The 27,155-nt window shown below is 54.6% G+C and overlaps 1 protein-coding gene across 1 annotated transcript in view; it reads left to right on the top strand.

The window, feature by feature from the left end:
• ZC3H3 (zinc finger CCCH-type containing 3) overlaps window positions 1-21,063 on the top strand; it is a 188,592-nt gene extending 167,529 nt beyond the window's left edge. Inside the window, exons 10-13 of the mRNA XM_075705699.1 lie at window positions 5,033-5,208; window positions 6,932-7,140; window positions 20,772-20,852; window positions 21,032-21,063. Coding sequence (XP_075561814.1) covers window positions 5,033-5,208; window positions 6,932-7,140; window positions 20,772-20,852; window positions 21,032-21,063 — 498 coding nt within the window. The remainder of the gene's footprint in view (window positions 1-5,032; window positions 5,209-6,931; window positions 7,141-20,771; window positions 20,853-21,031) is intronic.
• Window positions 21,064-27,155: the final 6,092 nt, after the last annotated feature.

Genomic DNA, 27,155 nt, shown 5'->3' with positions numbered 1-27,155 from the left:
GCTGTATGAGATCGGTGCTGGCCCCAGCAATAAGGACAATACAGAATTATTTCATGTTGATGCCCATCAGAAAGGTGATCACACAACTTGAGAGTCCGTCCCTCCCCATTTTGCTATGCAATATTGTATGAAACGTGAAATCCTGAGGTTTTGCTCTTGCTTTCTTTGAGATCCACTTGTCTCGGTAAAGCGGGCTCAACAGCTCTGCCCATCCCTTGCTGCCAGAGCCATGTAATTTCTGGGCAGGCATCATCATCCATCGTTGCCCATCCAAATAAAGAATGGCTTTGGGCAAAGTATGTGGGGAAAAGGGGAATGAGAAGATAAACCATAGGGGTTTGCGGGTCTTCTCCATGCAGATGATCTCAGCTGGCCCCACACTGTCTCAGCTTTCAACCTCCCCAGCTCTCCATCGCCCGGCAGCCCCCGCGTTCACCCCAGCATTCAATCCCTAACGGGCCGTGCCTTTATTTTTTCTCTCCCCTAATTATGTTTCACTTACTTTTAAAGCAGTTACCAGGTTGAGGGGTTTGCTCTTCTACTTGCTAATATTTTGGGAAAAATTACTGCCCTTGAAAGCTGTCCTGTCACTGCTTTTTCCAAGCATTTAGTTTTGGTATGGGCCATATCCCTTCTGTAGGTGGAGGTGTCTGGACCAGCATGAGTTGGGAAAAAGCTAGGGAAAAACTGAAAGCTGTTTTTCCAAACTTCTGCTTGATTCAAACATGTGTTTACTAGGTGGTTTGCAAGAGAATACTTGCTTAAACAGAACTTTCTGCGCCGGAGGAGATGGTTTTCCCATACCTGCTCTTGAATGGCATAGCCAAAATAAGCGTCAATGTTCCTACCAGCTCGGGACAGGCAGGAGCCAGCCTTGCCTGCATGGCTGGGATGGTCTCGTCTAGCAATGCTTTTCCAGTGCTGGTCCATGGGTGGAACAGAGCAAACCATCTCCTGGGCTGCATCCAAAGCAGCGTGGCCAGCTGGTCGAGGGAGGGGATTCTTCCCCTCTACTCCACTCTGGTGGGACCCCCCTGGAGCACTGCGTCCAGCTCTGGGGTCCCCAGCACAGGACAGACATGGACCTCTTGGAGCGGGTCCAGAGGAGGCCACAAAAATGGTCCGAGGGCTGGAGCACCTCTGGTATGGAGAAAGGCTGAGAGAGTTGGGGTTGTTCAGCCTGGAGAAGAGAAGGCTGCGGGGAGACCTTCTTGTGGCCTTTCGGTACTTAATGTGGGCTTGTAAGAAAGATGGGGACAGACTTTTTAGTAGGTTTTGTAACAACAGGACAAGGGATAATGGTTTAAACTAAAAGAGGGGAGATTCAGACTAGATCTAAGGAAGAAATGTTTTATGATGAGGGTGGTGAGACACCAGACCAGGCTGCCCAGAGAAGTTGTGGATGCTCCATCATTGGGCATGTTCAAGGTCAGGCTGGACGGGACTTTGCGCAACCTGATGCAGTAAAAGATGTCCTTGCCCATGCCAGGGGGATTGAACGGATGATCTTTGAAGGTCCCCTCCAACCCAAACCATTCTGTGATTCTATGAAACACAGGAGTTTGGAGTAATGGCAGAGCCTGGGCACTGTTTAGAGATGACTCTACTTTCGGTTGTAGACTTACTTGCTGTTTGAGATCCCTCAAATAGAGAGAGAAAGTCATAGGAACTGAGTTTTTTAATGAATTTTCAGTGGAAAAGCAGTGCTGTCGCTGCGCCATCCCCCCCATTGAGCCAATGTCCATGTGTTCATCTGGATCCCCAGCCCTCCTGCTGCTCGGCACCGTCCCCAACCTCCAGCAGATGAGCTTCTTGCTCCGCTGCCGACTTCAGCAACCAGCCCCGGGCAGCAGAGCCGCTGAACCCTTCTGCCCTTTCAAGGAGAGAGGTGCCACAGCTCAGCAGGGCTGCCACTTCATCCCAAAGGTCAGCGTGGGGAGCTGCTCCAATGGCCCCAAAGTTAAGTTACATTAAAAGGGCAGGAGCTCACCTACATCCCGCATCGTCGGGAAGATGCATTTCTATAAACAAGTGAGAATGATCACCCTGAAACCCTCACTGTGTTTCTCTTTCCGTGGATTTGTCCCGTTTTCCCCCAAACCTGTGCAAAAGGGACCAGAATGGAGCCCTCATAGTCCAGGAGGAAGCAGTTAATGACCTGCTATGCCACCTGGACGCTCACAAGTCTATGGGGCCGGATGGGATCCACCCAAGAGTACTGAGGGAGCTGGCAGAGGAGCTTGCCAAGCCACTTTCCATCATCTATCAACAGTCCTGGTTAACAGGGGAGGTCCCTGATGACTGGAGGCTTGCCAATGTGACGCCCATCTACAAGAAGGGCCGGAAGGAGGACCCGGGGAACTACAGGCCTGTCAGCCTGACCTCGGTGCCGGGGAAGATTATGGAGAGGTTCATCTTGAGCGAACTCAACAGGCAAGTGCAGGTCAACCAGGGGATCAGGCCCAGCCAGCATGGGTTCACAAAAGGCAGGTCCTGCTTGACCAACCTGATCTCCTTCTATGACCTGGTGACCCGCCTGGTAGATGATGGAAAGGCTGTGGATGTCATCTACCTCGACTTTAGCAAAGCTTTTGACACCGTCTCGCATAATATCCTCCTCGGGAAGCTGGCAGCTCACGGCTTAGACAGGCATACTCTTCGCTGGGTAAAGAACTGGTTGGGTGGCCGAGCCCAGAGAGTAGTGATAAATGGTGTTAAGTCCAGTTGGCGGCCGGTCACGAGCGGTGTTCCCCAGGGCTCTGTTTTAGGGCCAGTCTTGTTCAATATCTTTATCAATGATCTGGATGAGGGGATCGAGTGCACCCTCAGTAAGTTTGCAGACCACACCAAATTGGGTGGGAGTGTCGATCTGCTCGAGGGTAGGATGGCCCTGCAGAGGGACCTGGACAGACTGGATCGATGGGCCGTGGCTAACTGTATGAGGTTCAACAAGGCCAAGTGCCGGGTCCTGCACTTCGGTCACAACAACCCCATGCAACGCTACAGGCTTGGGGAGGAGTGGCTGGAAAGCTGCCTGGCCGAAAAGGACCTGGGGGTGTTAGTAGATAGCCGGCTGAACATGAGCCAGCAGTGTGCCCAGGTGGCCAAGAAGGCCAACAGCATCCTGGCTTGTATCAGGAATGCTGTGGCCAGCAGGAGCAGGGAGGTGATTGTCCCCCTGTACTGGGCACTGGTGAGGCCGCACCTGGAATACTGTGCCCAGTTTTGGGCCCCTCAATACAAGAAAGACATTGAGGTGCTGGAGCGTGTCCAGAGAAGGGCAACGAAGCTGGTGAAGGGTCTGGAGAACAAGTCTTATGAGGAGCGGCTGAGGGAGCTGGGGTTGTTTAGCCTGGAAAAGAGGAGGCTGAGGGGAGACCTTATCGCTCTCTACAACTACCTGACAGGAGGTTGTAGTGAGGTGGGTGTTGGTCTCTTCTCCCAAGTAGCTAGCGATAGGACAAGAGGAAATGGGCTTAAGCTGCGCCAGGGGAGGTTTAGACTGGAAATTAGGAAAAATTTCTTTACGGAAAGGGTGGTCAGGCATTGGAACAGGCTGCCCAGAGAGGTGGTGGAGTCCCCATCCCTGGAGGCGTTTAAAAAACGGGTAGATGTGGCACTTCGGGATATGGTTTAGTCTGGTCTACCCTTGATTAGTCTAGAGTGGGCTTGGTAGTGTAGGTTAATGGTTGGACTGGATGATCTTAAAGGTCTTTTCCAACCTAGATGATTCTATGATTCTATGATTCTAAAATTTGAGCGTCTGTGCTACCCTGTAGCAAGGAGGTTTGCGGCGTGGGCATCCAAGCGTGGAAGGACCCATGTAGGGAAAAAGCAGGCTGTGTCTTTGCTCGTGGAGAACGTGAAGAGGCGAACGGATCCTGGTGTTGCGGACCCTTCGTTGCACCATGTGTGCTGGGTTGTGTTTTGCCATGGTGTCATGGTGTGGTGCCTGTCGCCCTGCGAGAGCCAAGGTGGGCTCATCAGGTGGGGTGGGAGGGAGCATCCTGGGTGGGAGTGGGTCCTCCTCAGGGCATTGTGGGGCCAAGTGGGGCTCTGGGACCTGCTCCCACCCTGCATCCCTTGGGATATGCTGGGATGAGCTCTCTGGGTTGCTGGTTGTTGCTGTCACAGTGTTGGGAACAGTTGGAGATTAGAGAGAGGCTGTTCTTTCTCCTTACCCCCGGCCAACACTCCCAGTTGGAAATCACATCTGAAGGTGTCTCCTCTGCCCTGCCTGCATCTCCTCCTGCCTTTCCCGCTGCCAAAAAGTGCCCTTTCCCAGCAAAACGCCTTGTCCGGGGGAAACTGTGGAGCACTGCCGATGTCTCCCTCCCACTGGCACAGCCGGTGGCTGCGGGGATGGCTGTGAGCGTTGCTGCTGGAAGCCTCAGCAACGCTGGGCTGGGAGCGCAGAAGCGCTTTTAGGGGGTGAACATCTTGATGCCGTCATTTTGCCAGTGCCATGCTGTGGCCGCGCTAAGTCTCCACAGACAGGAGAGTGTCGGCCAAGCTCATTCCCAAGCTCCAAGCAGAGATGGTTGAACTTCAGCCCTGGGCCACCTTCATCAGGAGGGTGCTCCAGGCAGCAATCCCAAAATAAGTCCTAAAAGGAACGTGCTTCATTGCTGCTCTTCCCTGCTCCTCCCCAGGCCCCAGGCATATTTGGGACAATAAAACCCTGTGTCCTCTCCAAAACCAGCTTCTCCAGCCCAGCCCAGCTCTTTGGGACCTCCTAGAATCACCACCTTGGAGGTAGATCATTGCTGTAAAACTTTGGTGGTTTGGGTCCGTAAAGTCAGGCACTTGGAAAGCTGTGGGTGAGTATGTGGTGTCTCCTAGAGGAGGGTATTATTTTTAATAGTATTTTGGCATGGAATATTATTTTGATACAAAGAAAGAAGCACCAACACATCCTTCTCTTCCTTTAGCAACGTGTTGGTGCCACCTGAAGGAGTCCAGCTCTGGGAACCTGTGCTCCCAGCAAGGCTTTGTCCACCTTTCCCAACGTTGTTCTCTTTTTCCCTTGCAGTGCAAGAAGAAGCACACGCTGGTTTGCCCCGACTTTGCCAAGAAAGGCGTCTGCCCCAGGGGTGCCCGGTGCAAGCTGCTGCACCCGCAGAAGAAGCGCCACGCGAGAGAGGCTGAAGATGGGGACTGCAGCGACCCCCCCTCCAAATGGAGACGGGTCTGGGAGGAGACGGGCAGGTAGGAGAGAGCAGAAGAAGCTCACTTTGCTGCTCTTAAAACAGTTTTCTTCCCAACCTGCTCTGGATGTTTCCTCTTCCAGATGTGTATCCATCTGCGTGCTGGGTTATTTTAAGATGTTGCTGATGTGGGTCACTGTGGTGCCTTCTTGATAGAGCCACCACAGGCAGTAAGGTTGGCCAGGGTCTGTGCTCGAGGGAGAGGTCTCCAGGCAGAGCTGATGGAAACAAAAAAGAGAGGATAGCTCACATCTTGCTATCCGATGTGTGCCATCGGAGTGTGGGTATCTTCACCCTTAGAAATGTGCCCCCCAGGACTTTGACACCTCCACGTATCTCCAAGGCTTTTGTAGACCTTCCTCCTGGGAGATGGAGGAGCCCTGATGGAGACTCCACCACCGAAAGTGCGTACAGCATATCCATAGCTCTGTGGGAAACTGGAAGCCATCATCCCTCTTCTTCTCTCTTCCTCACCTCCGTGACGGAGAGCAGAGCTGAGCCCTCGGCATGGCATGAAGGGGCTTGCCATTGGGGCTGGCCTCACTGCCTGAAGAAGGGAGAGATGGAGATGGATGTGGAGATACAAAAGGCTTTGTGAAACCTTTTGCTGCTGGGCTGGTTTCTTGGTTAATCCTTGGAAGCTCTCTTAGCTCTCTGTGATGCTTTTGGGTGCTGGGATGGAGCCTGCAGGCTGACGGACATGCTGGTCCTCGTCCCTGCAGGGAGGCAGATTTTCTTGAGCTTGGCACATCCTTGCCTTCCTCTGCCCTCACCCCCGAGCCCTGCCTGCAAAATGACTGCATCCCAAAGTAATTAACATTAAAGCCAAATTGAAATTTGGCTTTAAAAGCCAAAAATCTAAAAATCCTGGTTAGCAGGAGAAAATACCGGCTTGGATGCTCGACCACTCCACGGCTCTTTGCAGCGGGACGTGGGGGTGAAGGTGGGGTGGAAACGGGGTGACCTGGGAGCTGTGCTGGTCTGGTCCATGCTCTTGCTCGGTCCTGGGCCTCATCCTGGCCCTGCCTTGTAAGGTAGCAGAGGGGGGATGAGCACTCAACGGGCTCTCCGAACTTATCCCGGGTAACAAAAGAGCCTTGGAATGACACCCAGCTCACATCCCCGGTGTGAACGAGGTATAAAATAACTCCTTGCTCTTATTAGGTAGCGGGGAGGCACCCTCCTCCTGTCCCAGGGCCAGCTCCTGGCATCGTCCATGGGGAAGGGAGCACGCCCAAGCTTGGAAGCTGTTTGGGAGGGGTTTTTTTTTTTTCCTTTATTGGCACCATCATCGGAGATGTTGAACAAGCTGCAGTGTCATGTTAGCTGGGTCAGCAGAAGGCGGCAGGGCTGGGGCTGAGCCAAGCCCAGCGGGGCATCACCGAGCCATCCCTGCTCTCTACAGCCTCCATCTCCCCTTTCCTCCACTCGCTGTACCCAGCCAGCACCCAAAGGGGAGCCCAGCACCTCCAGGAGCATCTGAGAGCCGCAGGGAAGCGCAGCGCAGGGAATCCAGCTGGGGAGTGAGAAACTCCGGGTGAATCCCAACTGGCTCCTGGGAAATCGGAGATACGAAACAGCCTCGGATGGAGCCTGGAGAGTCTCTGTGTGTGGCTCCGGTGGTTCACCCCAGCCTCATGCATTGCAACATGATGCCATGCCCAGCATTGCCAAGTGGGAAAATTTTATTTTTCCTTATTATTTTTTCCATGTGCCTCCTGCAGGAATGATCCAGCTCAGCTCCACGATGATGGGGAAATGCCTGGACCCTCCAGCGCGGAGCAAGAGGTGAAGTTTTGGAAAGAGGCGGACACCTCGCCAACCAGCTGGCTGCAAAAGCTGCCATCCTTCATCTCCCTCCAGTCCTCAGCATCCCCCGGTGACCAGGGCTGCAAAGTGGAGAAGGACGAGGATGAGTCGGAGGACGAGACAGGTAGGAAGCACTTGCTCTGCTTTTGCTCACATGTGCTCCGAGCTGCTCCGATTCCCTGAGCGAGAGAGTTATTCCCTGGCTGTTCTCCATAGGAGTTGGTGAGATCAGCGTTCCTCGTGAGTTGCCAAACCAGTTATGCTGGGAGCTCAAACTGGGATGGCAACTGGGATTTGCATTTCTGGTCATGCAGGGGCACGAGCCCCTGGCTCTGCTCCTGAAACCACACAGTAGCCTTTTGTCCATCTTTTCTCATCGGCTCCTTCTTCCTTATCCTATAAATTATCCGATGATGAATCCAGTCTCGTTCCTGTGATGGAGCCGCAGCGGTCCCTGGTAGGAGGGCGTTTCAGAGGGATGTGGTGATGCCACACCTCATCACTGGACCTGCAGAAGGACCTCTGGACCATCTCAGGACCTTTGGACCATCCATCGCACATGCTTCCCGGTGTGAAATAGCTTTGAAGCTTTGAAATAAAACCATCCCTGGTGGGAAGTGGGATGGGGTGTTTGAAGATCGCAATTTTGAAGGCAGAGCTGTGTTGATCTGAGATGATCTCCTTTGCTCTTTTATTAAAAGATGGGGGAAGAGGGGAAAATCAGTAAAATCTTCGGAAAATGCAGTTTTAGGATGAGCAAAACTTCTTGTGAACTCCGACACATGAGAGCAAACAGCTTCTGCCTCGACATTATTTTGATTTTTGGAAAAGTTCAGGGAAATGTTTCAACTATTTGAAACTGAACTGGCTGTGCAAAAAAAAGCAGGGGAAAATTGTTGAAGTGCTGAGAAGAAACATCTTTGTTTCTCTGCAAAGTGGCTTGTGGCGGAGGTTAGCTGCATTTCTGTTTCTCCAACATTTTCCTTGGTTCCTCCTCTCCTAATTCAGCTCCTAATCTGGAAAATCCCTTAATCACCAGCAGCTCTATGGGGAGGGATGGGACTTTGGGGCCGTCCGAGCAGAGGTGATGGAGATGGTGAGGCAGAGATCGTGCCTTGTCCTTCCCAGCGCTGGGTGGGAGGTTTTTGGCTGGATGATGCTTCACGCTTTCCTTTTCATCTCCCGTCCTTTGCTGGAGGGATGTGCAGCAGCTGCATCTCCTGAGCGCCGTTGTAGAAGGGGAGATGGTGTCTGGCTCAGAAATGAAAATATTTTGTGGCAGTAAGGATGAAATCCCCACCGGCAGCTCAGCTGGCAAAAGATGTGGCTCAGTATGAACCAAAGGGCTGGAGCATACGTCCCCGTCTTCGATCCCATGCCTCCTGTGACCGACTGTGCAGACGGAGCAGGATCCCACTGGGAGAAGGGATGAATTCAGCACTGAAAGCCAGGCTGGGGTGTTTGCTCGGTCATCTGTAAGTGGGTGTTGAGCATCTGCAAGGCTTTGGCTGGCTTGAGCACGAAGCGCTTCAAGCCAGGGAGGGCTGAGATGCCTTAACGCTGTCGGGAAGAAAACTCCCAGGATTAGGAACATATTCCTGAAGTCACAGGCGAGTGTGTGCTCTGTCGAACCGCGGCGCGGTGGAGACAGCGAGGGACTGTTCTGGCTGGGAAAGCTCCTCTCTGTGATGCGGGGTGAAGCACTCGGCTTCCCTTTCCAGGGATTTTTTCCCCCACTCACCTCCCTCCTTCCCTCTCCTTGGCCCTGGTTCAACTCCCTTTCGACCTCGGTGGCGGGGCCGGGGTAGCACTCCCAAAGCAGTGGCTTAATCAGGTTTTTTAATCTCTGCGATGAAGACGGAGCAATTAATCTGCAGACAAGAAAGCTGTCGAAACGCCTTGGGTTGCACTTGGCAGCCTGGAGTAACTCGGTCGAGAGAGCAGAGGCATCCTTCTCCTCTTAACTCTGGTTTGTACGTTCAGGGCAGGATGATTTTCAGGCATTTTGGGTGGGAGGATGAGTAGAAGGAGCTGGTTCAGTCCAGAGATGTTGGGAGGAAGGCTGCGGGGAGCTGGCAGGTTGGGGTGCGAATTCCTCCGTGCTCCTTTGCCTTTTGCCCCGGGCAGCACGTGGTGTTTGCAGAGCGGATGCTGGAGGATCCATAGGAAAGGAAAACCGGGCAGGAGTTGCAGATGGCTGTAAAATCATCTGATGATGAAGCAGTTTCCAATGCCAAACGGATGCAGCAGTCGCTCGCGGTGAATCCAGGCATGAGGATGCTGCTTGGTGCGTGGGTTTGCCCATGCTCGGTGCTGGGGTGCGCTCGGTAATTCAAGTCTCATCTCAGCACACAAACGAAGGGACTGGGGGGCACAGCAGAATCTGGGGACCCCCAAAACCTAACGGGAGACAAGGAGCCCCGGCCACTAACGAGCCGTCCTCCAAAGAGGCTGCTGAAGGACCAAATGCTTCATGGTGGCCAAATCACCTTTAAAGCCAGGACTGGTGCTTGTGAGCTTGAGGTGCTGTTTTGAGCTGAGCAGGTGGTCAGGATGAGTCCTTGCGTAGTTCTAGGTAGTAGCTGGTGTCTGCGATGGGGTTTGGGGGTCCGCGCCTTCCCCGCTGCAGCCTTCGTACCAAGGATAATATTCGGTTTCTGCTTGTAAAGCCTGAAGGTGACACACAAATTGGTGGGATAGTAAATAAGGAGGAGGACAGATTATTATTACAGAGCGAGCTGAATTGCTTGGTTAAACGGTCACAATTTGAGAAAATGCACTTTTAATACTGGTAAATGCAAGAGGAACGAGGAAAAAACACGGGCACCGTGTGCGGGAGGGATGGAGTGGGGGTTTGGAGATGACCTTTAAGGACCAGCGTGGGCAACAGCATCAGCTTGTGGGGTCTCAGTGGGGGTCTGCAGCCTCCGGCCTTGGGATATAGAAAAAGGGGACTGGAAAGGAGTGATGTGGTCTGCGTGTGTGAAGCAGAGCCTGCTGTCATCCTCCCGTGGGGAGGGTTTCCAGTCTGCAAGAGGAGCCTTGTAATTTGGGGTCGGATGAGTAATTTGAGGGCGCTGGTGCTTTCCGAGCATCCTTCGAAAAACCCATTCGTGTGGCACGGGGAGAGCAAACCGCTTCCAGCCAAGCATCCCAGCTAGGAAGGGTGGGCTTGGTGGAATCCCATCCTTCACCTTCTTGTGTTCTCCATCTGAGGGCAGAGCCAGAGGGAGCACAGGCTCCCCTACCCCTCCGACACCCGTTTCCAGGTAATGGGCTTTTCCATATTTCACCTTCCAGTTAAATAGCCTGCGCTGGAGCCTAACTGGCCTCCCCGCGCTAATTGTAAGCAAGCGCACCAATGCAAACCATTCCAATCGAGTGCTAATTTAATTAGAAAGCACCCATTTTAGTTAATTTGTTCGAGAAGATCACTGAAAACTCCTGGAGAGAACAGATGTTCCCCTCTCCCCCGATGAACATTCAGGGGTTTGTAAATGGCTCCACTCAGCCTTGTTTAGGAGAGAAAAGAGGATTTTATAGCTGCAAACGACCCTTTCTGTAAACATTTTACAGCTCTCTGCACGTTTGAGTGACGATAAACCCCTAGCAACTCGGCGGGCTGCAAATTTGCGACCATACGGCTATCATTTTATTGTCATATTTCACGGTCGTAACGTTAATGGAAGATGCTCGCTACAGTCTTTTTTAACGGCTCCGCTGAGCACGCTCAAACGCTTTGGCTTTGGAGGAATTTGTGGAGGCGCAGTGCTTCTGGGTTTGTTTACAGCTTTCACTTCTGGAGGAATAACTTTGGAAATGCAAATCTCCCCCCTTCACCGCCGGGCTGGACCTGTGCTTGAGAGCCACCAACGGGGCACATGACTGCGAAGATGGGCAACTCCTTGGTGCCAGATCCTGGTCCAACCATCCCCAGCTCCTGGAATTTAAGAGATAACCGGTGCTGCCAGCCCTCCGCATGGATGCAGCTGGTCCTCCTCGGCTGCACTGAGGGTCCTGTGGGGTCTCCATTGCCTGCAGCACCTCCTTTAAACACTGCTTCTGGCACCAGCTCTTTGATCCAAAACTTATTTCGGCAGCCAGGTGAGGCAACCAACCCTTTTGATTGACGTGAGCCACCAGCAGAAGATGCCGTGGAGCCTTCCAGAGAGCATCTGCGTGGTTGGGGATGGAGGGCTAGGATACAAGGGGATTTTGTGGTTTAACCGCAGCTGGCAACTAAGCCCCACACAGTCGCTTGCTTATTCCACCCTGGTGGGATGGAGGAGAGAATCAGAAGAGTAAAAGTGAAAAAAAAAACTTGTGGATTGAGATAAAGACAGTTTAATGGGTAAAGCAAAAGGAAAACAAGGAATTCATTCACTGCTTCCCATCGGCAGGCAGGTGTTCAGCCATCTCCAGGAAAGCTGGGCTCCATGACGCATAACGGTGACTTGGGAAGACAAACGCCATCACTCTGAACGTCCTCCCCTTCCTTCTTCTTCCCCCAGCTCTATATGCTGAGCATGACGTCATATGGTATGGAATATCCCTTGGGTCAGTTGGGGTCAGCTGTCCCGGCTGTGTCCCCTCCCAACTTCTTGTGCCCCACGCCAGCCTGCTAGCTGGTGGGGTGGGGTGAGGAGCAGAAGAGGCCTTGGCTCTGTGTAAGCACTGCTCAGCAATACCGAAAACTTCCCTGTTGTATCAACACTTTCCAGCACAAATCCAAACCATAGCCCCGTACTAGCTACTATGAAGAAAATGAACTCTATCCCAGCCCAAACCAGCACAGGGGGTTGTCCTGGGATAACAGGAGTCGGCATCCGCTCTCAGCTTTGACCCCAGCGGGACTTAGTGCAGTTTGCCCCTCTTGCTAGGGTCATGGAGGAAATGTTTCTGTGGAAAAACTACAGGGAACTGGTTTCTCTGTGTGTTCACAAACATCTCCTCGTACATCCTGTGCTCCAGTCCCAACCATCGCCACTGAACTCACTCCAATATGTCCATGTCCTTCTGTACTGGGGAGCCTGCAGAGCTCCAGGTGTGGTCTCGCAAGTGTTGGATATTTTCACAGCGCTACCAAATTACCCTGATCCTGAAAAGCGCTGCTAATGAAGCGTTTAGTGCAGACCTCAGTGCTGAACTCAGACTTCTTCATGATAAATCTGAAGCCTTTTGTTTATCCAGGGGAATGATTTTTTATATAGTTTTCCTTTATTGATCCGTTATCCCTTGCACACCTAGAGAGTCTGGCTCCATCTTCAACTACCTTTGGGTAACTGAAGACAGTGATTATTTGAGCACAGTTGAAGGCAAGTAGTTGAAGACAGCAATTCCCCATTAGTCTTCTCCAGACAGATACCCCCTAGTTCTGTCTCTTCCATCCCAGTTACCTTCAGGAGGCATCTGAGCCACCTTGGACTTATCTGAGGATCTTGAATCCTGGCTAGTGGAGAGCAGAAGTCTTGGCCTTCCTGGTGGGGAGCAGAAGTCTTGGCCTTCCTGGTGGGTCTCTTTGCCTCTTTTTGGAAAAGACCTTGGCCGTGATGGGCCAATGGCTGCACCTGCAGCTGGTCCACCTCCATGGCTTCTTTGGGTGGGACAACATCCATGGCCTCTTCTTCAGGTGGGACCACCTCCATGACCTCTCGATCTCCCACACCTTGGCTGAGGGCAGCTGTTCTGTCCCACACAGTCTTCCCAGCCTTTCTGCTCCTCCTCTATATATTCCTTCTCCAAGTTTCCTCCATTGACTTGTCATTGCCAGCACCTCCTTTCTGAGCAGGGTCCTGGTGGGTCTTACCCACTGCTCATGGAGGTGTTATGGCCAACAGTTGTCAGGCCTCTCTTGGAGAGGTGGTCACTGGAAAGGTCCTCTCTTCCCCAGAGTCTGGCCTAGATGCTGGAGAAGCTCTTTCCTGGACCTCCCAACTTTTGAGGAACCTGCTTGAAGGTCTTGGTGTGTCACCCAAAGGATGGCAATAACTCCTTGACTCTGCTGTACCCCTGCTTGCTCCATGCCTCCTGGGTGCTCATGGCAGCAAGAAATTCAGCGAGCTGTGGAGCCAGATCTGCGGGCCATCTAATAAGGGCTGTGGGACAGTGGACGGTGAGATGGCTTGTGACAGCTCAGAGCTGCTGCAATGTGTGCCTGGCTTGGTCACCCACCAGGCTGGAAAGAATGAAGGGGCCGATGGGCTGAGGGCTACTTTGCCTCGGGTTATTTCTTTGGGGCCTTTCGCGTGCAGAGAGCCAGGACACTTCTCAGGGCTGCTCCTGGTCCCCTCGTGGGCCCCTGTGGCAGATCAGACTGATGGGAGATGGTTGTGGATCATCTGAGATCTTCCATCACAGTAATTGTAGCCTCTGCAGGCAAGAGCAGCAACTCAAATCCTTATGCAGGAACAAGGGTTTTAGCAGGATAGTGGTGTTTGACCTCTGTGTGCCTCAGTTTCCCCATTTGACGTACTCTCCTAATTAGCAAGAGCTCTGGAGCTTTATTGGTGGTTTGCAGGTGGCTTGGGGAGCTGCAGGGTGGAAGCAGCTGGCAGGGCTGAGGGAGAGCCGGGGATGAGTTTCAGGCATGAGAGGAGCAGATAAACCATCTCCTTTGTGTTTCGGGGGCAGCTACGTGATCTCCACGTGGTGTGTGGCTGCCGGGGTGCTGCATCCATGTGCCGACACGAAGGCTGTTGCATGTCACACGCCATCCGCTCGCTGATGTGGTGGAGGTGTTGCGGCAGAGCGAGCTGGTGCCCCATGGGTCCCTGTGATGGAGGTCTGCTAGAGCAGATGCCACGAAGGCTTCTGCCACGAGAGCTTCTCCCTCTCCGCAGGTTCTTCCACTGGCCCCTCGTTCTGCTCTGGTGGCCAGTCGACTCAGGATCCACGTGGCAGGACCTTTTCCTCACACCCCGTGGAGATGCCACCAGGGGCAAGGGATGTGTCCCTTGGCAGAACCTCTTAGGAGGCAAGTAGGAGATGGCGGGAGCAGGTGGAGGCACTTTGATGGTCATGGTGAGAGCTTGTGGGAGTTACAGGACCTCCCAGATCCTCAGCAGATGATATCAAGGGGACAAGGACAAGCTAAGGAGAAGAAGGGCAGCAGGACACCAAACCCTGAAGTCTGCAGGGGAAGGAAAAGGGAGTTAGGAGCATGCTTGATGTACCTTGTCCTTAAATCAGTGTTCCCATCACTGCCTTCCCCTGAGGTCTTCTGCTCTCATAGGATAAATTAGCAGGGTCCAGACAGGGAGCAGGAAATCTCCATCTTCCTGCCTGATGGTAGCCATGAACGCTCCCTGTCTCATGGCTCATCAGCCAGGAGGGCTCCGGGGCAGCGTTGGACCTTGGTGGTACCTTCCCAGCTCTTCTCCTGGCGCTTGGCAGATCTTTCTTCTAATGGAGAGGGTGATCCATGCGCCTGGCAGGTGGTGATGGGATGCTCCTGTGCTCACCCTGCTCTCCTCCTCGCCTTTGCTGTCTTATCCCGCTGCAAGTGGATGCTTCCCTCGCCAACTCCTCGGCCAACACACGCTCCGTCGGGCATGCAGGAAGAGTTTAATTAGAGAGCATCAAAACTCTTTCATAACTGAATTAACAAACCTTTAATAGAATTGCTTTTTCCAATGCAAAAATCTATCGAACCGTAGGTAGCGGGCTGCACCCATCCCTTGAGCAGGACAATGTGTATCAGTCTAATTGGTTTCCTGTGAACAGGGCCGGATCTGCTCGGGTCGTTAGCAATTGCATCTTCTCCTGCTGAGTCAGCAGGTCCTTACAGGTTTGGGGGCTGTTTGGTGGGGGTCTCTGCAGTTGGGGAGGTTTAGGTTGCTTTCATCCAGCCTGGATACTGGTTTCAGACATCTTCTTCTTGGTCATGGGTGCTTCCTTCCCAGCCCAGAAAGACAGACGGCTGGTACTCAGGCTGGTGGAGCTCACCAGGGGGGTACTCCCTGGTAGACCTTGCCCCATCCCTCTGCAGCAATGCCTTGTATCTGGCAGTCCTTGCCTTCTTCCCTCCATCACCTCCATCCCTTACTAAAGCCGTGATCCTGCTTCAGGACACCGTCAGGTTTGGGGTACCATCAGGCATTGGGGTGCTGTAGATAACACAGGTGGTGTTGAAGGCTGGGGTTGGATCTCCTCATGTTTTGGTGGCTCTGAGAAGCTCCAAAAGTCAGAAACATCACCACTGTTTAATTTCCTTATTGCAAAGTGGCCAATTTAGTTGAAATTTCCAGTAAACCAAATGAGTGTTGTGACTTTTTCTAATTGGGCTCTCGCTCTGAATCAGAATAATCGTTTCTTATCCCACAAAATGCCATCGAAAATACTCTTCTCTGATTCACTTTCTGCCTGGACCAAGCCACCTGCACGTTTTTTATCGATTTGCAGGCGACTTTCAGACCTGCCAAGTCTCACTTCTTTGCCAGGATTGAAATCTGCTTCTTCCATATTAATTTTCTACCCATTTTTTAGGGTCTTGTCTCCCTGTGATGGAGGGTGTGGAGACCACGGCTTTTAGACTTTGCTCAAGATTTCTGAAGACCCCTCTTGTTCAGCCCACTGCCGCTTGGCAGCCCTGTTGTTCCCACCCTGAGTTATTTAATGACCTAAAAACTAGAGATGGAAGAGCCCTCCGAGACAGTGAAATCCTGTCTTCTTCAGGATAAGCTTCAGCTCACCAGTAAAGGACAGATGTGGTGTTCACCATACGTCATCGTGGCCATGTCAATGTGTACCACCAGACCACAAAGCAGCTCTGCCGTGCCCGCAACCCGATGAAGCCCCTCTCCCACTGCTGCGGCTTGTAGCTGGTTTGCTTCTGTCTTTTTTCCTCCAAAAAGAAGGAATTAAGGAGAAGAGACATGGAAAGGACGTCCTGGCACAGATGTCCTGCTCTGCAAGCACGGCAGGAGATGGGCACTGCCAGGCAGTGGTGGGACATCTCCCCCACCATGTCCCCGCTTCAAACATCCTGGTTAGGAAGCAAGAAAATATCTGAGCGTTTTTCCTTCTGGAAAAAGCTGCTCCCGAGATCCCAGCCTTGATGTTTCCCTCTACTTGAGGGGCAGAAGGTTTGGGTGGAACAGCAACAGGGTGAGTTTTTGGTGCAGGTTGTCTCACCGGATGGATTTAGTGCAGGATCGAGCCAAGGAGATCCAGCCTCCCAGCTGCTTTTTCCATGTGAAAAAGCACTTGTGGAAAATTCTGGGGCTTAGCCCTTGCTGCTGGCCTTTCCATCCCGCTTTTTGTTCTTGGGATTTATTAAAAAATAATAATAATTGGAATTTATTAAAAAAAGGCATCTGCCAGCCTAAGTTTCTCTGGGAGCTGACTTGGCCAAGCGCTTTCGCTAGGGATGATTCAGCCTCCAGGCTCCCCCAAAGCAGCCAGGAAGGGGTTAAGGGATTTTTTTTCCTTTGGGAATGGGGTTAAAAAGAGTGTATGGAGTTCAGGGGATTTCTCCTCGTGGTGTTAAACACGGAGCATCTGTCAGGGAGATGTTCAGCCGCATCTTGGCGCTCCGAGCCATCGGGGGGAAACTTTTTGCATCCCCTTTGCTGTATTAATAGCCAGAGCATTGGCTGGCTGGCCGTTAAAACTCCTGCTAATTGCAGCCACCTCATTAGCTTGCTTTTCTTTGGGAAATGGATTATATTTTTTATGTGGGGCCATTTCACACAGGGTCAGCTCTCGGGGAGGAGTGGGGTGGCTGCGGGTACCGTGCACCCCGTGAAGCCCCTTCCTGGAGCCCGGCTGGATGCGGGAGAGGATAAAAACCCCCAGCAGCGTCGGGAGAGCGATGGAGACCAAACACCCCATCGGGCTGGAGGTTTGTCAGGAAGGAAAAACGTCAATATAACCGGCTTTCTGTCCGGCAAAGCTTTTTATAGCCGGATGGTGGAGTTTGGAAAGCTGCAAATGAGCCGTCTTCCCCTGCATCCCGTGGCTTTGGGGCTTGGGCATCTTCTGCCTGTGATGTGGGGCATCTCCAGCTGCCTCCCACCCTCACAGATTGGAGAGAAAAGCAATTTTTTAAACCCTCAGCGGTCAGGAGTGGCGGGCAGGGAGAGGATTTGGGGACAAGGCCCTGACCCACCTCCTTTTATCCCCCATCTGAGGGGATTCCCCACCTTTAAATCCCTTTCAATCTCCTTGTATCAGCATCTGGATGAAATGAATTTTGTTTTAACTTTCCCGTCAGGTGCAGCTGGAGCCGCTCGGCTCGGCGGTGTCTGGGGGAAGGCCAGGTTTTATTGAAAAATATAATGGTGCCACCTGAAACGTGATTTACTGCACTGTCCACTCCTCGAACTTGATAATATATTTCTATTAGATTTCCTTCTTTTCCTTCCCTTCTCCTCGCGAAGAGTGGCAAGTTTCTCCGTCTGCCTGACACCTTCTTAGGCTTAGGCAAAATAAATGTTGATTTTCATCAGGAGGAAGAGCGCTGGAAGTCCTCATTCTCCAGCGAGGCTGACAAGCTCAGCAAAAGCCTCCCGGCTTTCGATGGAGAGCTCATGATCCAGCCCCGGTTCCTCTCTTTGGAAGCAGTTCAATCATCGTAATGAAAAAGGGGTTTCTTAGCCCGGCTTTCGCTAACTAGAAATTATATACCTGGTTCCTGGAAGATGGATTGTGTGGCTGCCGAAATGCAGAGAAGAAAGCGGGGGGGGAGAGTGAAGGCGCGCGAGATGCGACCCAAGATTGATCACGCCATTTGCAGGATCTCCCATGCACAAAAGCGGAAAATATATTTTCGTTTGCCGGGGTGGCTTAAGCGACGCCCCCCGTTTTCTCCAGGTCTCCCCCTGCTCTGCCAGCTTTTGTGGCAAGGCGTTTTGCGATGCGGCATTTGCCTGTCCCCGGGGGGCTGCTCCCCACGGGGTGAAGCATCCGCAGCTCCATCCCTTCCAGCAGCAGCATCTCCCTCCATCCCAGGTGAGAAACTGGACCGGTTTAGTCCCTTTACAACCTATTTTAGTTTTATTTCATTTTTGCCCTCCTCAATTTTTTGAGGAATACATTTGAAATCAGGCGTGGATGCTCTGAAAGCATCTCGGCTCTGTACAACCCCGTACCGAAGTCGGGAAGTTAATTACAGTCGATTTAAAAATGACCCTTCCCCCCTCCCCCCCCCCCCAAAAAAAAAAAAAAAAAAGAAATCTATATTTCTACTTCTGTAATCATATTTGCTTTGAGTTGCAAAGCGTGGGTTTCGTGCTGCCGCACGGATATTAGCTAATGAAGTTTCCTCGGGGGGAATTGAGCCGTTTCCACTGTTCTTGTTGGACCGGGGCCGCAGTTGCTGGCAGGGCAGGAACGACGAGATGCTGATTTTGACCCCTTGAGGTTAATGGGCAGCGGCTCTGCTGGACCCTAATGGCAGCAATTGGGGCCAGGTTTGGAAATCCCAGGCTTGGAAACCCATCTGGCTCGATGCAAAAGGGATACTGGAAAATTAGGAGGGTGGTCAGAGGCCAAGCGGGGTGCAATGGGCGTCTGCTCAGCGTTGCCGTTCCCCGAAGCCGAATTTGGCTGCGTCGCCGGTGACTAATAGCCGAGTCCGTCGTGGCTGCTGTGCAGCCCTCTGATGTATGGGTGTTATATTAAGGGTGGAAAGGTGCTAAATGAGCCCTCTTTATTTTACATAAATTAGCTCAAAAGCTATGTATCACTGCCACGGCAGCTTAGACTCCGAGCAAGTTTGTTTACCCAAGTTTAAAAGGAAAGAAAAACTCTCGGTGGCTCCCTGTTGTCAGATGCTGCTTGGGGTCCTCACCCTTCCCGCCTCCCCTGCCCCAAAACCTTCTCCTTTGGGCTTCCAAGGCTGCTCAAAGGTGCCCATGGTCCCACCTCCGCATTGGGCATCATCGTTGGGAAGCGGGATGCGGCAGGGAGCGCTGATGCTGGGTTTTTGCAGAAAAACAGGCAAGTTGTGTGCTGCTCATCCAGAACATCTGCATCTGGATGGGGTTTGGGCTGGATTCCCTCCGGCTCCTCCATGATCTTTTCCATCTCCTGTAATCCCAAGTGAGAGGGGACTTCTCCCACTAAACCTCATCGCTTAACAAGCTGCAGCTCCTTTTTTCTGGGGAACCTCCTCCTTTTCCCTTCTGCATTCATCTCAGCGTCTTCTCCTCACCCAAGCAACCACCACACTCCTGCCCACCCCTCGTTCTGGCAAGAGAAACCTTGTAACCACCTCTCTGCACCCTTCAGGGGAGGGAAAATAGGAGAAACTTTGCAGAAAGGCATGGCCGGCGTTGTGGTTGAAACGGAGGAGGACTTCACGCCATCCACCCTGGTCCATGGGATGTGCCTGGACTTAGAATCATAGAATCGTAGAATGGTTTAGGTTGGAAAAGACCTTGAAGATCATCCAGTCCAACCATTAACCTAACACTACCAAGTCCATCACTAAACCAATGCAGGGGAGAGTAATAATTAATTTCATGTTTCCTGGCTTGGTGGCTGGATTATTTTTTAATGGAAGTAAAAACTAGGAATCATTAAGATTGGAAAGGACCTCTAAGATCATCAGTCCAACCATCAACCCAACACCCCCATGCCCACTAAACCATGTCCCAAAGTGCCACCTCTGCCCGTTTTTTGAACACTTCCAGGGCTGGGGACTCCCCCACCTCTCTGGGCAGCCTGTTCCAATGCTTGACCACCCTTTCCATGAAGAAATTTCTCCTAATATCCAATCCAAACCTCCCGTGGCGCAGCTTGAGCCCATTTCCTCTTATCCTATCACTTGTTACTTGGGAGAAGAGACCAACACCCACCTCACTGCCCCCTCCTTTCAGGTAGTTGTAGAGAGCGATCAGGTCTCCCCTCAGCCTCCTCTTCTCCAGGCTGAACACCCCCAGCTCCCTCAGCCGCTCCTCATAACACTTGTCCTGCAGAGAGGTCACCGTCACCCTTCACGGGGTTTCAGTTTTATACGAGCATCTCCAGCAAGCAGAAGTTATCGCCCAGAACATCTTGGGGGGATCCTGGGGGTGGCTGAAATGTTTGTTCCCCAAACTTTTCACAAGCATGGCCAGAGCTCTGAGCATGAGTTAACCTCTCGCTTGCTGGCTCTCTGCTCTTGCCTGCCCCAAAGCAGGTCGTGATGCTCACCCTGTGGTGCAATTTCAAAGTTCGGCTACTTTTTATTTTCTTTTTCACCCGTAACTTGGGGATTTCGTGGCCAACTCGCTGCTTTTCAGTGGGAAGGGACCTACGAGTGCCTTCGTCCCCTGCTGCTTGCGGGGGAGCTGAGGATGCCCAGGGATTTGGCGAACCAGCCAGCTCCATCCCAGCCATGGCCAAGGGGGACATCGGCTCTGGGCTTGCAGGGAGACATTTCCCCACCCCAAAGGGACCAACTCTGCACCAAAAGGCTGGGGAAAGGGCTGAGCACCGCATTGGGGACACACGTGTCCCCGTCAGTGGGCTGGCAGAGTCGGGGGGGAGCCCCAACCATCACTGCAGGCTTCAGGATGGGAGGCATGGGATGCAGTTTGGTGGACTAATTTATTTTTCTCCGTTTGCTGGCTAATTATTCCTTCTCGTTGGCGATACCATGCCCTCTGGGGCAGTTTTTACTCCCTTTTCCTGTTGAAGCACGAAGCGACAAGAGCTGCAGGAGCAGGAGAGGAGCTCAGGATGCTCCTGCACCCGCATCCCAGGATATTTCTGCGGTGACCTGAGCCAACCTTGATGACTTTCTCCTCTTTTTTCCCTTTCTGCTCCCAGGCAGTGCCAAATGGAAGAGGACTTTGCCGCCGGCATCCTCACGGGACTCCGAAAACACCCGTCTGGAGGAGGGCGGCAGAGGTGAGGCCGGTGGGTGCTATCGGGGTCGGGTGCTGCTGGGATGGAGAACCGCCCGCATCCCTGCTGCCCGTGCCCATCTCCAGTGCATTAACCCGCTGCAACCGGGCGAGGAGAAGCCCAGGGGTGTCCAGATGTGTTCACACAGCTCCCACCATCCCCTTTTCCTTTCCTCCCTCCAGGCAAACGGCTGCAGATCAAGCCCCGTCTATGAACAAGACCCGACCCCGCAGCAGCCGACCAGCTCAGGAACCGCAGAGCCGGGCACGCCCTGGCACCTACCTCAGGACGCCGCGGCCGGACACGGCAACCCCTCCTCCTCTTGCTTTGCCGGGACATCGTTTTGGCAAGGAGCCGGGTGGCAGCGTGGGAGAAGCACCATCCATTCCCGCAGGGAAGCGGCTTGCTTTGACATCTTTTAATTTGCCAATAAATTATCTTTTCAGCTGGTTTCTTGAAGGCGAACCCTGCCACCAGGCTCCTTGGATGCTTGCGGGACTGGGAAGAGGCTCCCATCCCCATCGGTCCTCCCGCAGATCGTGGCTCTGCTGCTGTCCCGGACACAAGGTGACACGGAGACCCGAGGAGTTTAATCTCATCACCCGACGTGCCCGCACCCAGGTCAGCCACTATACTGGGGACAAACATGGCCGGTGGTCGCATGTCACCGTGCCGGGATGTAACGGGGCGTAAAGCCCTCGCGCGGCACAGCCCCGATCTCTCCGTGCCAAGAGCCCACCTGCACCCATCCCGCTCCATCCCCTTGCTTTTGGGAGGAGATTTCTTGGAGTGGAGCCGTGTGCCAAGAGCATCCCTAGTGGAAAAGTGCGCTGGGAGCCGTGTTGAGCTCACGGCAAATGCTCCTGCAGTACGTCGGGATCTCCCGTGGCTGGTTGCACCCTCACCTCTCCCAATCCCAATGGGAGTCTGGTCTCCCTTGGGAGACCCAAACTAGCTCTTTCGGAGGTTTTTTGGGGGGGGGGGTCATTCCAGGCAGGAGCAAAGCACGTGGGGGAGCGTTCTGCCGAGCCAAGTACCATGCAGCTGCTGGCGCAATGGTATTTTGCATCTGTGGGTACAATTTCCAGGGTGATTTTGGGGTGGCGGGTGCTGTTCCCCCGCCTCACACGGATGCGATTTTGGGGACAGCTGCAGGATTTCCCTTTGCCAAGAGGTGCTGAGAGCCAGGGGCGGCCGCGTTTGCCCCATCCACCGTTCCTCAATTGCAGCACCTTCAGGCAAAGCCCTGCAGGGAAAAGACCTCAGCAGGGACACGGGTGAGCACTGGGGCTCCCTGGGGACCCAGCACCCAGGTGCTCTTGGCGGTGGGGTGGGCGACGGAGCCACCACGATGCCGTGGGCTCAGGTGCACCGCGGCTCCGGCAAAGGGCTGACGGCTGCGGTTTTGCCCCCCGTGACTGGGCATCGTGGGTCCCCACGGGGGTTTGCCTTCTTGGAGGCCACTTTGGGGTGACTGCGTCCCCAGCGTCCCCCCCCCCAAGCATTACGAGGACCAGCGGGTCCCCGCTCCGGGGCTGCGCTCATACCCCAGCGTGTGTACAGCGAGCGGTTTTTTAATAAAACAACTTCGTCGTCTCCGTTGATATTAAATGTCTTTTATTAACCTGTGTGTTTTGATATGTAAATAAAGAGTTGCTTCCCCGGGATGCCCGGTCAGAGCATGGCTTTGCTTTTTTTTTCAGCGCTACTGCATGAACATCCCTTTGAGGAGCTGCTAATGCTGGTGGAGGGGCTGCTCTGCTCTCCAAATCTTTCACGGTTTTTAATTATTATAACTTTTTCCCCGCCTCTTACCCAGAAAGGATGTTTCTTCACATGGCAGTTTCCTAAAAAAAAAAAACAAAAAACCAAACAAACCCTAAATTCACTAAAAATCACCCTGGAGGAGATGCTGCTGTGAGTCCTCAGGGATGGCCGGCGCAGGGCGATGGTGGCCGGGAGCTTTGGTGCTTCCCATGCCTTGCGGGTCCCTAATGAGCAGGCTAACGGGGATTAAGGCTCGTGCTGCACTAATTAAGCGAGGCAGTGAGCAGCTTCACTGAGAACCGCAGCTCTGCCGCCCACCGGCACCGCTGCTGCTCCCTTCCCGGGGAGAGGATTGTAATTTATTGCCGGCTGTCGTTAAAAGCACTGCTTGGGGCTGATTAATTTCCAAGGAGGGATAAACGCGGTCCCTGGGGAGGTGTCGCTGAGCCCCGGTGGGTTCCCCCCTTGCTGCCACGATGCCTCGGTGATGGCCCCGATGGGGCTTTAGCCATCCTCCCCATGAAGCTGGGGATCATAGAATCATAGAATCGTTTAGGTTGGAAAAGACCTTTAAGATCATCCAGTCCAACCATTAACCTAACGCTACCAAGTCCACCACTAAACAAATTCAGGGGAGAGTAGCAATTTCATGTTTCCTGGCTTGGTGGCTGGATTAATTTTTAATGAAAGTAAAAACTAGGAATCATTAAGGCTGGAAAGGACCTCTAAGATCATCAGCCCAACCATCAACCCAACACCACCATGCCCACTAAACCATGGCCCAAAGTGCCACGTCTGCCCGTTTTTTGAAGACCTCCAGGGCTGGGGACTCCCCCACCTCTCTGGGCAGCCTGTTCCAATGCTTGACTACCCTTTCCATGAAGAAATGTTTCCTAATATCCAATCTAAACCTCCCCTGGCACAGCTTGAGCCCATTTTCTCTCATCCTATCGCTAACTGCCTGGGAGAAGAGCCCCAAACCCACCTCACTGCCCCCTCCTGTCAGGCAGTTTTAGGGAGCGATAAGGTCTCCCCTCAGCCTCCTCTTACGCTGCGGTGGCGGGCGCGTGGCTGGGCTCTCCCAGGACGTGTCCGGCAAGGACGTGGCACAGGGTTGCCTCGGTCAGAGGGGTGGCACGGGGCAGTGTTTCTGGAGGACACCGTAAACATTTCCTGGAAAACCCTCCTGCGGCGGGTGCTGCTGGCACAGCTCTTGGTCCCTTGCCGGGGAAGCAGGTGCCGGGTTAGCATCACCCGACGGCTCACTTTTCGGCCTGTCATCAGGGTGGCTGTCCTCTGCCCTCCTCCTCCTCGATGCCCATAGCTGGTCCCACCACGGGCATCAGCCTCTTTGCATGATTCCCCCCCCCCCCCTTCCCAAAACCATTTCCGACCCTTCTCCGCGCAGCAACACCTGGCTTCGCGCTGCGGATGCTGGTGGAGCATTGCCAAGATGGTACCACCAAACTCACCGTAGGGTGACGGCCCCGCAAGGGCTCCCCAAAGCAGCAGCACCCCAGGCTGGGCGCTGGGCACCATCACCCACCATCATCAACCAACTGGGGAAACTGAGGCAGCACCCAGGCGGGCACCCAGCCCCGCTCAAAGGGTTAAAGGGGCACAGGAGCTGCCCGCTCTAAAAGCAAGAAGGTGACGCCATCCCACCGCCATCCCGCGGCCACCAACCTGGTTATGTCACTCGACCGCCTGCGAGTAAACTTAGATGACCGGCCCCGGTGTTTGGCGTGGCGGGGAGGGCTGGGGACATGCCACGGGGCCTGACCGCGCTCCCCCGCCTGTGTCACTGTACCCGGCCACCCCGCTAAAAATACCCAAAGTTGGGGGGGGTGGGGGGTGTCGCAGGCGAACGACGGCCCCGTTGGAACCTGGCCCGGTTCCTAATCCCGTGGTGGCTCCTCTCCCATCGTGGGTGGCAGGTGCTGATGGGGGGGGGGGGGGGGGTGCCCCCCAAGGTGCGAGCGGCTCCGGGGAGGGACGTGGTGCCAGGGGTAGGGACTCCCCCCCACCCCGACACCTTTCCCGGTGTGGGACCCCCCTGCCACAGAGGGACCTCGACGCTGCATTCAGGGTCACACAATTAAGCAAAAGAAGGCGTTGAAAAACACCCCATAAAAAGGGGTTGCGATTGCAAAAATGTCGAGGTGCCCTTTTCAACCCTTTCTCTGCCCGCTTCCCAAGTTTGGGGGGGTCGGCTCATTATCCCCTGCCTAATTTTGGGATCTCCAATATGGGATATGTCTCCCAGGCTATGCAATATGGGATAATCTCCAGCATCGCCGGGATCCCGGGGGACACATGCACGCGGGGTTTTCTCTGCATCCATGACCCTCCCCGGGGGGGGACGACCACAACCCTCCCCGTCTGCCCCAACTCAATTTTACCTTGATAAGAGGAGAAAGATGGGGAAGGGGACACCAAGCACCCCAAACCCTCCAGAGACCGGAGCCAAAACGATGTGGGGTTTTAATTGCTGGGGATGAGGCAGGATAAAGGGTTTTCTCCTCCCCCCCCCCCAAAAAAAAGCTTTTTTGCATTAATTTGGCTCAAATAATCCCTACTTTTGACCAGTCCGTTAGCACCTGGGGAGGGTCTCCTGTCCCCAAGTCCCCGAGCAGCAGTGGCCACGCGCTGGGCGAGGGGACCGTCGTCCCCCCACCTCCCACGGAGCTGCCCGTGGGGTGCAGCGGGGCGGGATCCGGCTGTGCCGGGATGCGGTGGGAGCCGGGCTGCATCCTGCTGGGCGCTGGGGACATTCCTGGGCTCCGAGGACGATTGCTACGTGGTGGGTGGGGATCGATGGCCTCTGTGGGATGAAGCTGGTCCACCCTTGGGGTTAGGTGGGACAATGCGACGGCGGCTGCCCCGTGCCTCAGTTTCCCTCAGACACCTTGGTGCGGGGAGCAGCTGGGACCCAGCTGCTCTGTGCCCCATCCCTGGCCTCGGCACGTGTCCCCATCTTAACCTTGACCCCCCCGGCACTGGCCGTGACCCCCCCGGTGTTAACCCCGACTCTCACCCGGGCGCCCCAAACATCCTCATCCCGAGGTGGCAGGGCTGGGACCAGCGGGGCGGCATCCAGGCCAGGGCCTCATCCTGCGGTGGGCTGAGCACCCCATTGCCGCCCGACCAGGTGCCGGTGACGCCTTTTTCCCCGTGCTGGGATGGTGGGCCTCGTCCTCGAGCTGGTGACGGCTCCTCGCCACGTGCCAGGCGCAAATGTCACCTCCTGCGACACGAAACCAGAGGCAGCGGTGAAAGCGGTCCGGCCCCGGTGACGCACGTTGAGCCGTCCGATCGCCGACAACTGATAGCTTGTGGGAACATCAAAAAAATTCCCCCAAAAAATGAAAAAAAAAAAAAATTATGGCTTTCTGCAAGGATGGCAAGCCCTCCCCATGTCCTGGGAAGGACGCTGAGCTGCTCCTGCCTGGGAAAACCGAGGTGGGGAAGGGGCTGCACCCCGATTTCGGGCCTGGCACCCACAGGGATGCGGGAGGCCGTGTCCCTCAGCGAGGCGAAACCTGATTTGGGATCAATAATCCCCATTCTGGGTCTTTCCCATCTGTTTGGGAAGGAAATAGGAAATTTTTTTTCTATTTTTTTTTTTCCTTGCTCCTTGTGATGGCACATGGTGGGGCTGGGGGTGCCCTGGGAGGGATGCCCAGGGGTTTAAGGGGGGATGCAGGGGGATCCAGGGGGGATGCAGGGGGGGTGCAGGGGGATCCAGGGGGGATGCAGGGGGGTTGCCCAGAAGATGTGGGGGGATCGAGGGGGGGAGCAGGGGGGATGCCTGTGGGATATCTGGGGGATGCAGGGGGGATGCAGGGGGGATGCTCGGTGGATGCAGAGGAGATGCCCGGGGGGTGCCCTGGGGATGCAGGGGGGATCCAGGGGGGATGCCCTGGGGATCCAGGGGGGATGCCCGGGGGATGCAGGGGGGATCCAGGGGGGATGCCCTGGGGATGCAGGGGGGATCCCAGGGGGATGCCCTGGGGATGCAGAGGGAATGCAGGGGGGATCCAGGGGGGGATCCAGGGGGAGATGCCCGGGCCACGGCCCCCCCACCACCACCCCGGGAGCAGCCGCAGGCAGCGCCGAGCCCTCTCCCCGCAGAGATTGACAGCCGCCCCGGGGCGTTGCCATGGGGATATGTAAATCCAAGCGGGCGAACGCCTCTCTGATAGGCGAGAAGCCACCAGGGCCCGCCCCGGGAGGCGGGGCCGGGCCGCCCTTTTTCCCCCCGTACCGCGGGCAGCGGGCTCCATTCAGCGCCCGGCAGCGGCAGCGCCGAGCACGGGCAGGGTGCGAGGCCCCCGCCCCTCAGGGCGCCGTGTCCGGGGGTGGGGGAAGAGGAGGAGGAGGGCGGCAGGGGAAGGCTCGCAGCCCGAGGAGGTGGGGCTGGGGCAGGTGCCAGGGGAGGCAGGAAGGGGCGGGCAGGGCGCTGCCTGCTCCTCGCCATTGGGAGCCGGCTGCAGGCAGCGGCGGAGCCTGCCCCGAGGAGCTGCAGAGCCGTGCTGG

Source organism: Pelecanus crispus, chromosome 2 (assembly GCF_030463565.1).
Source record: "Pelecanus crispus isolate bPelCri1 chromosome 2, bPelCri1.pri, whole genome shotgun sequence".
Lineage (NCBI taxonomy): Eukaryota > Metazoa > Chordata > Aves > Pelecaniformes > Pelecanidae > Pelecanus > Pelecanus crispus.
The sequence above is the reverse complement of the archived record's forward strand: the minus strand, read 5'-3'. Positions and strand labels throughout refer to the sequence as shown.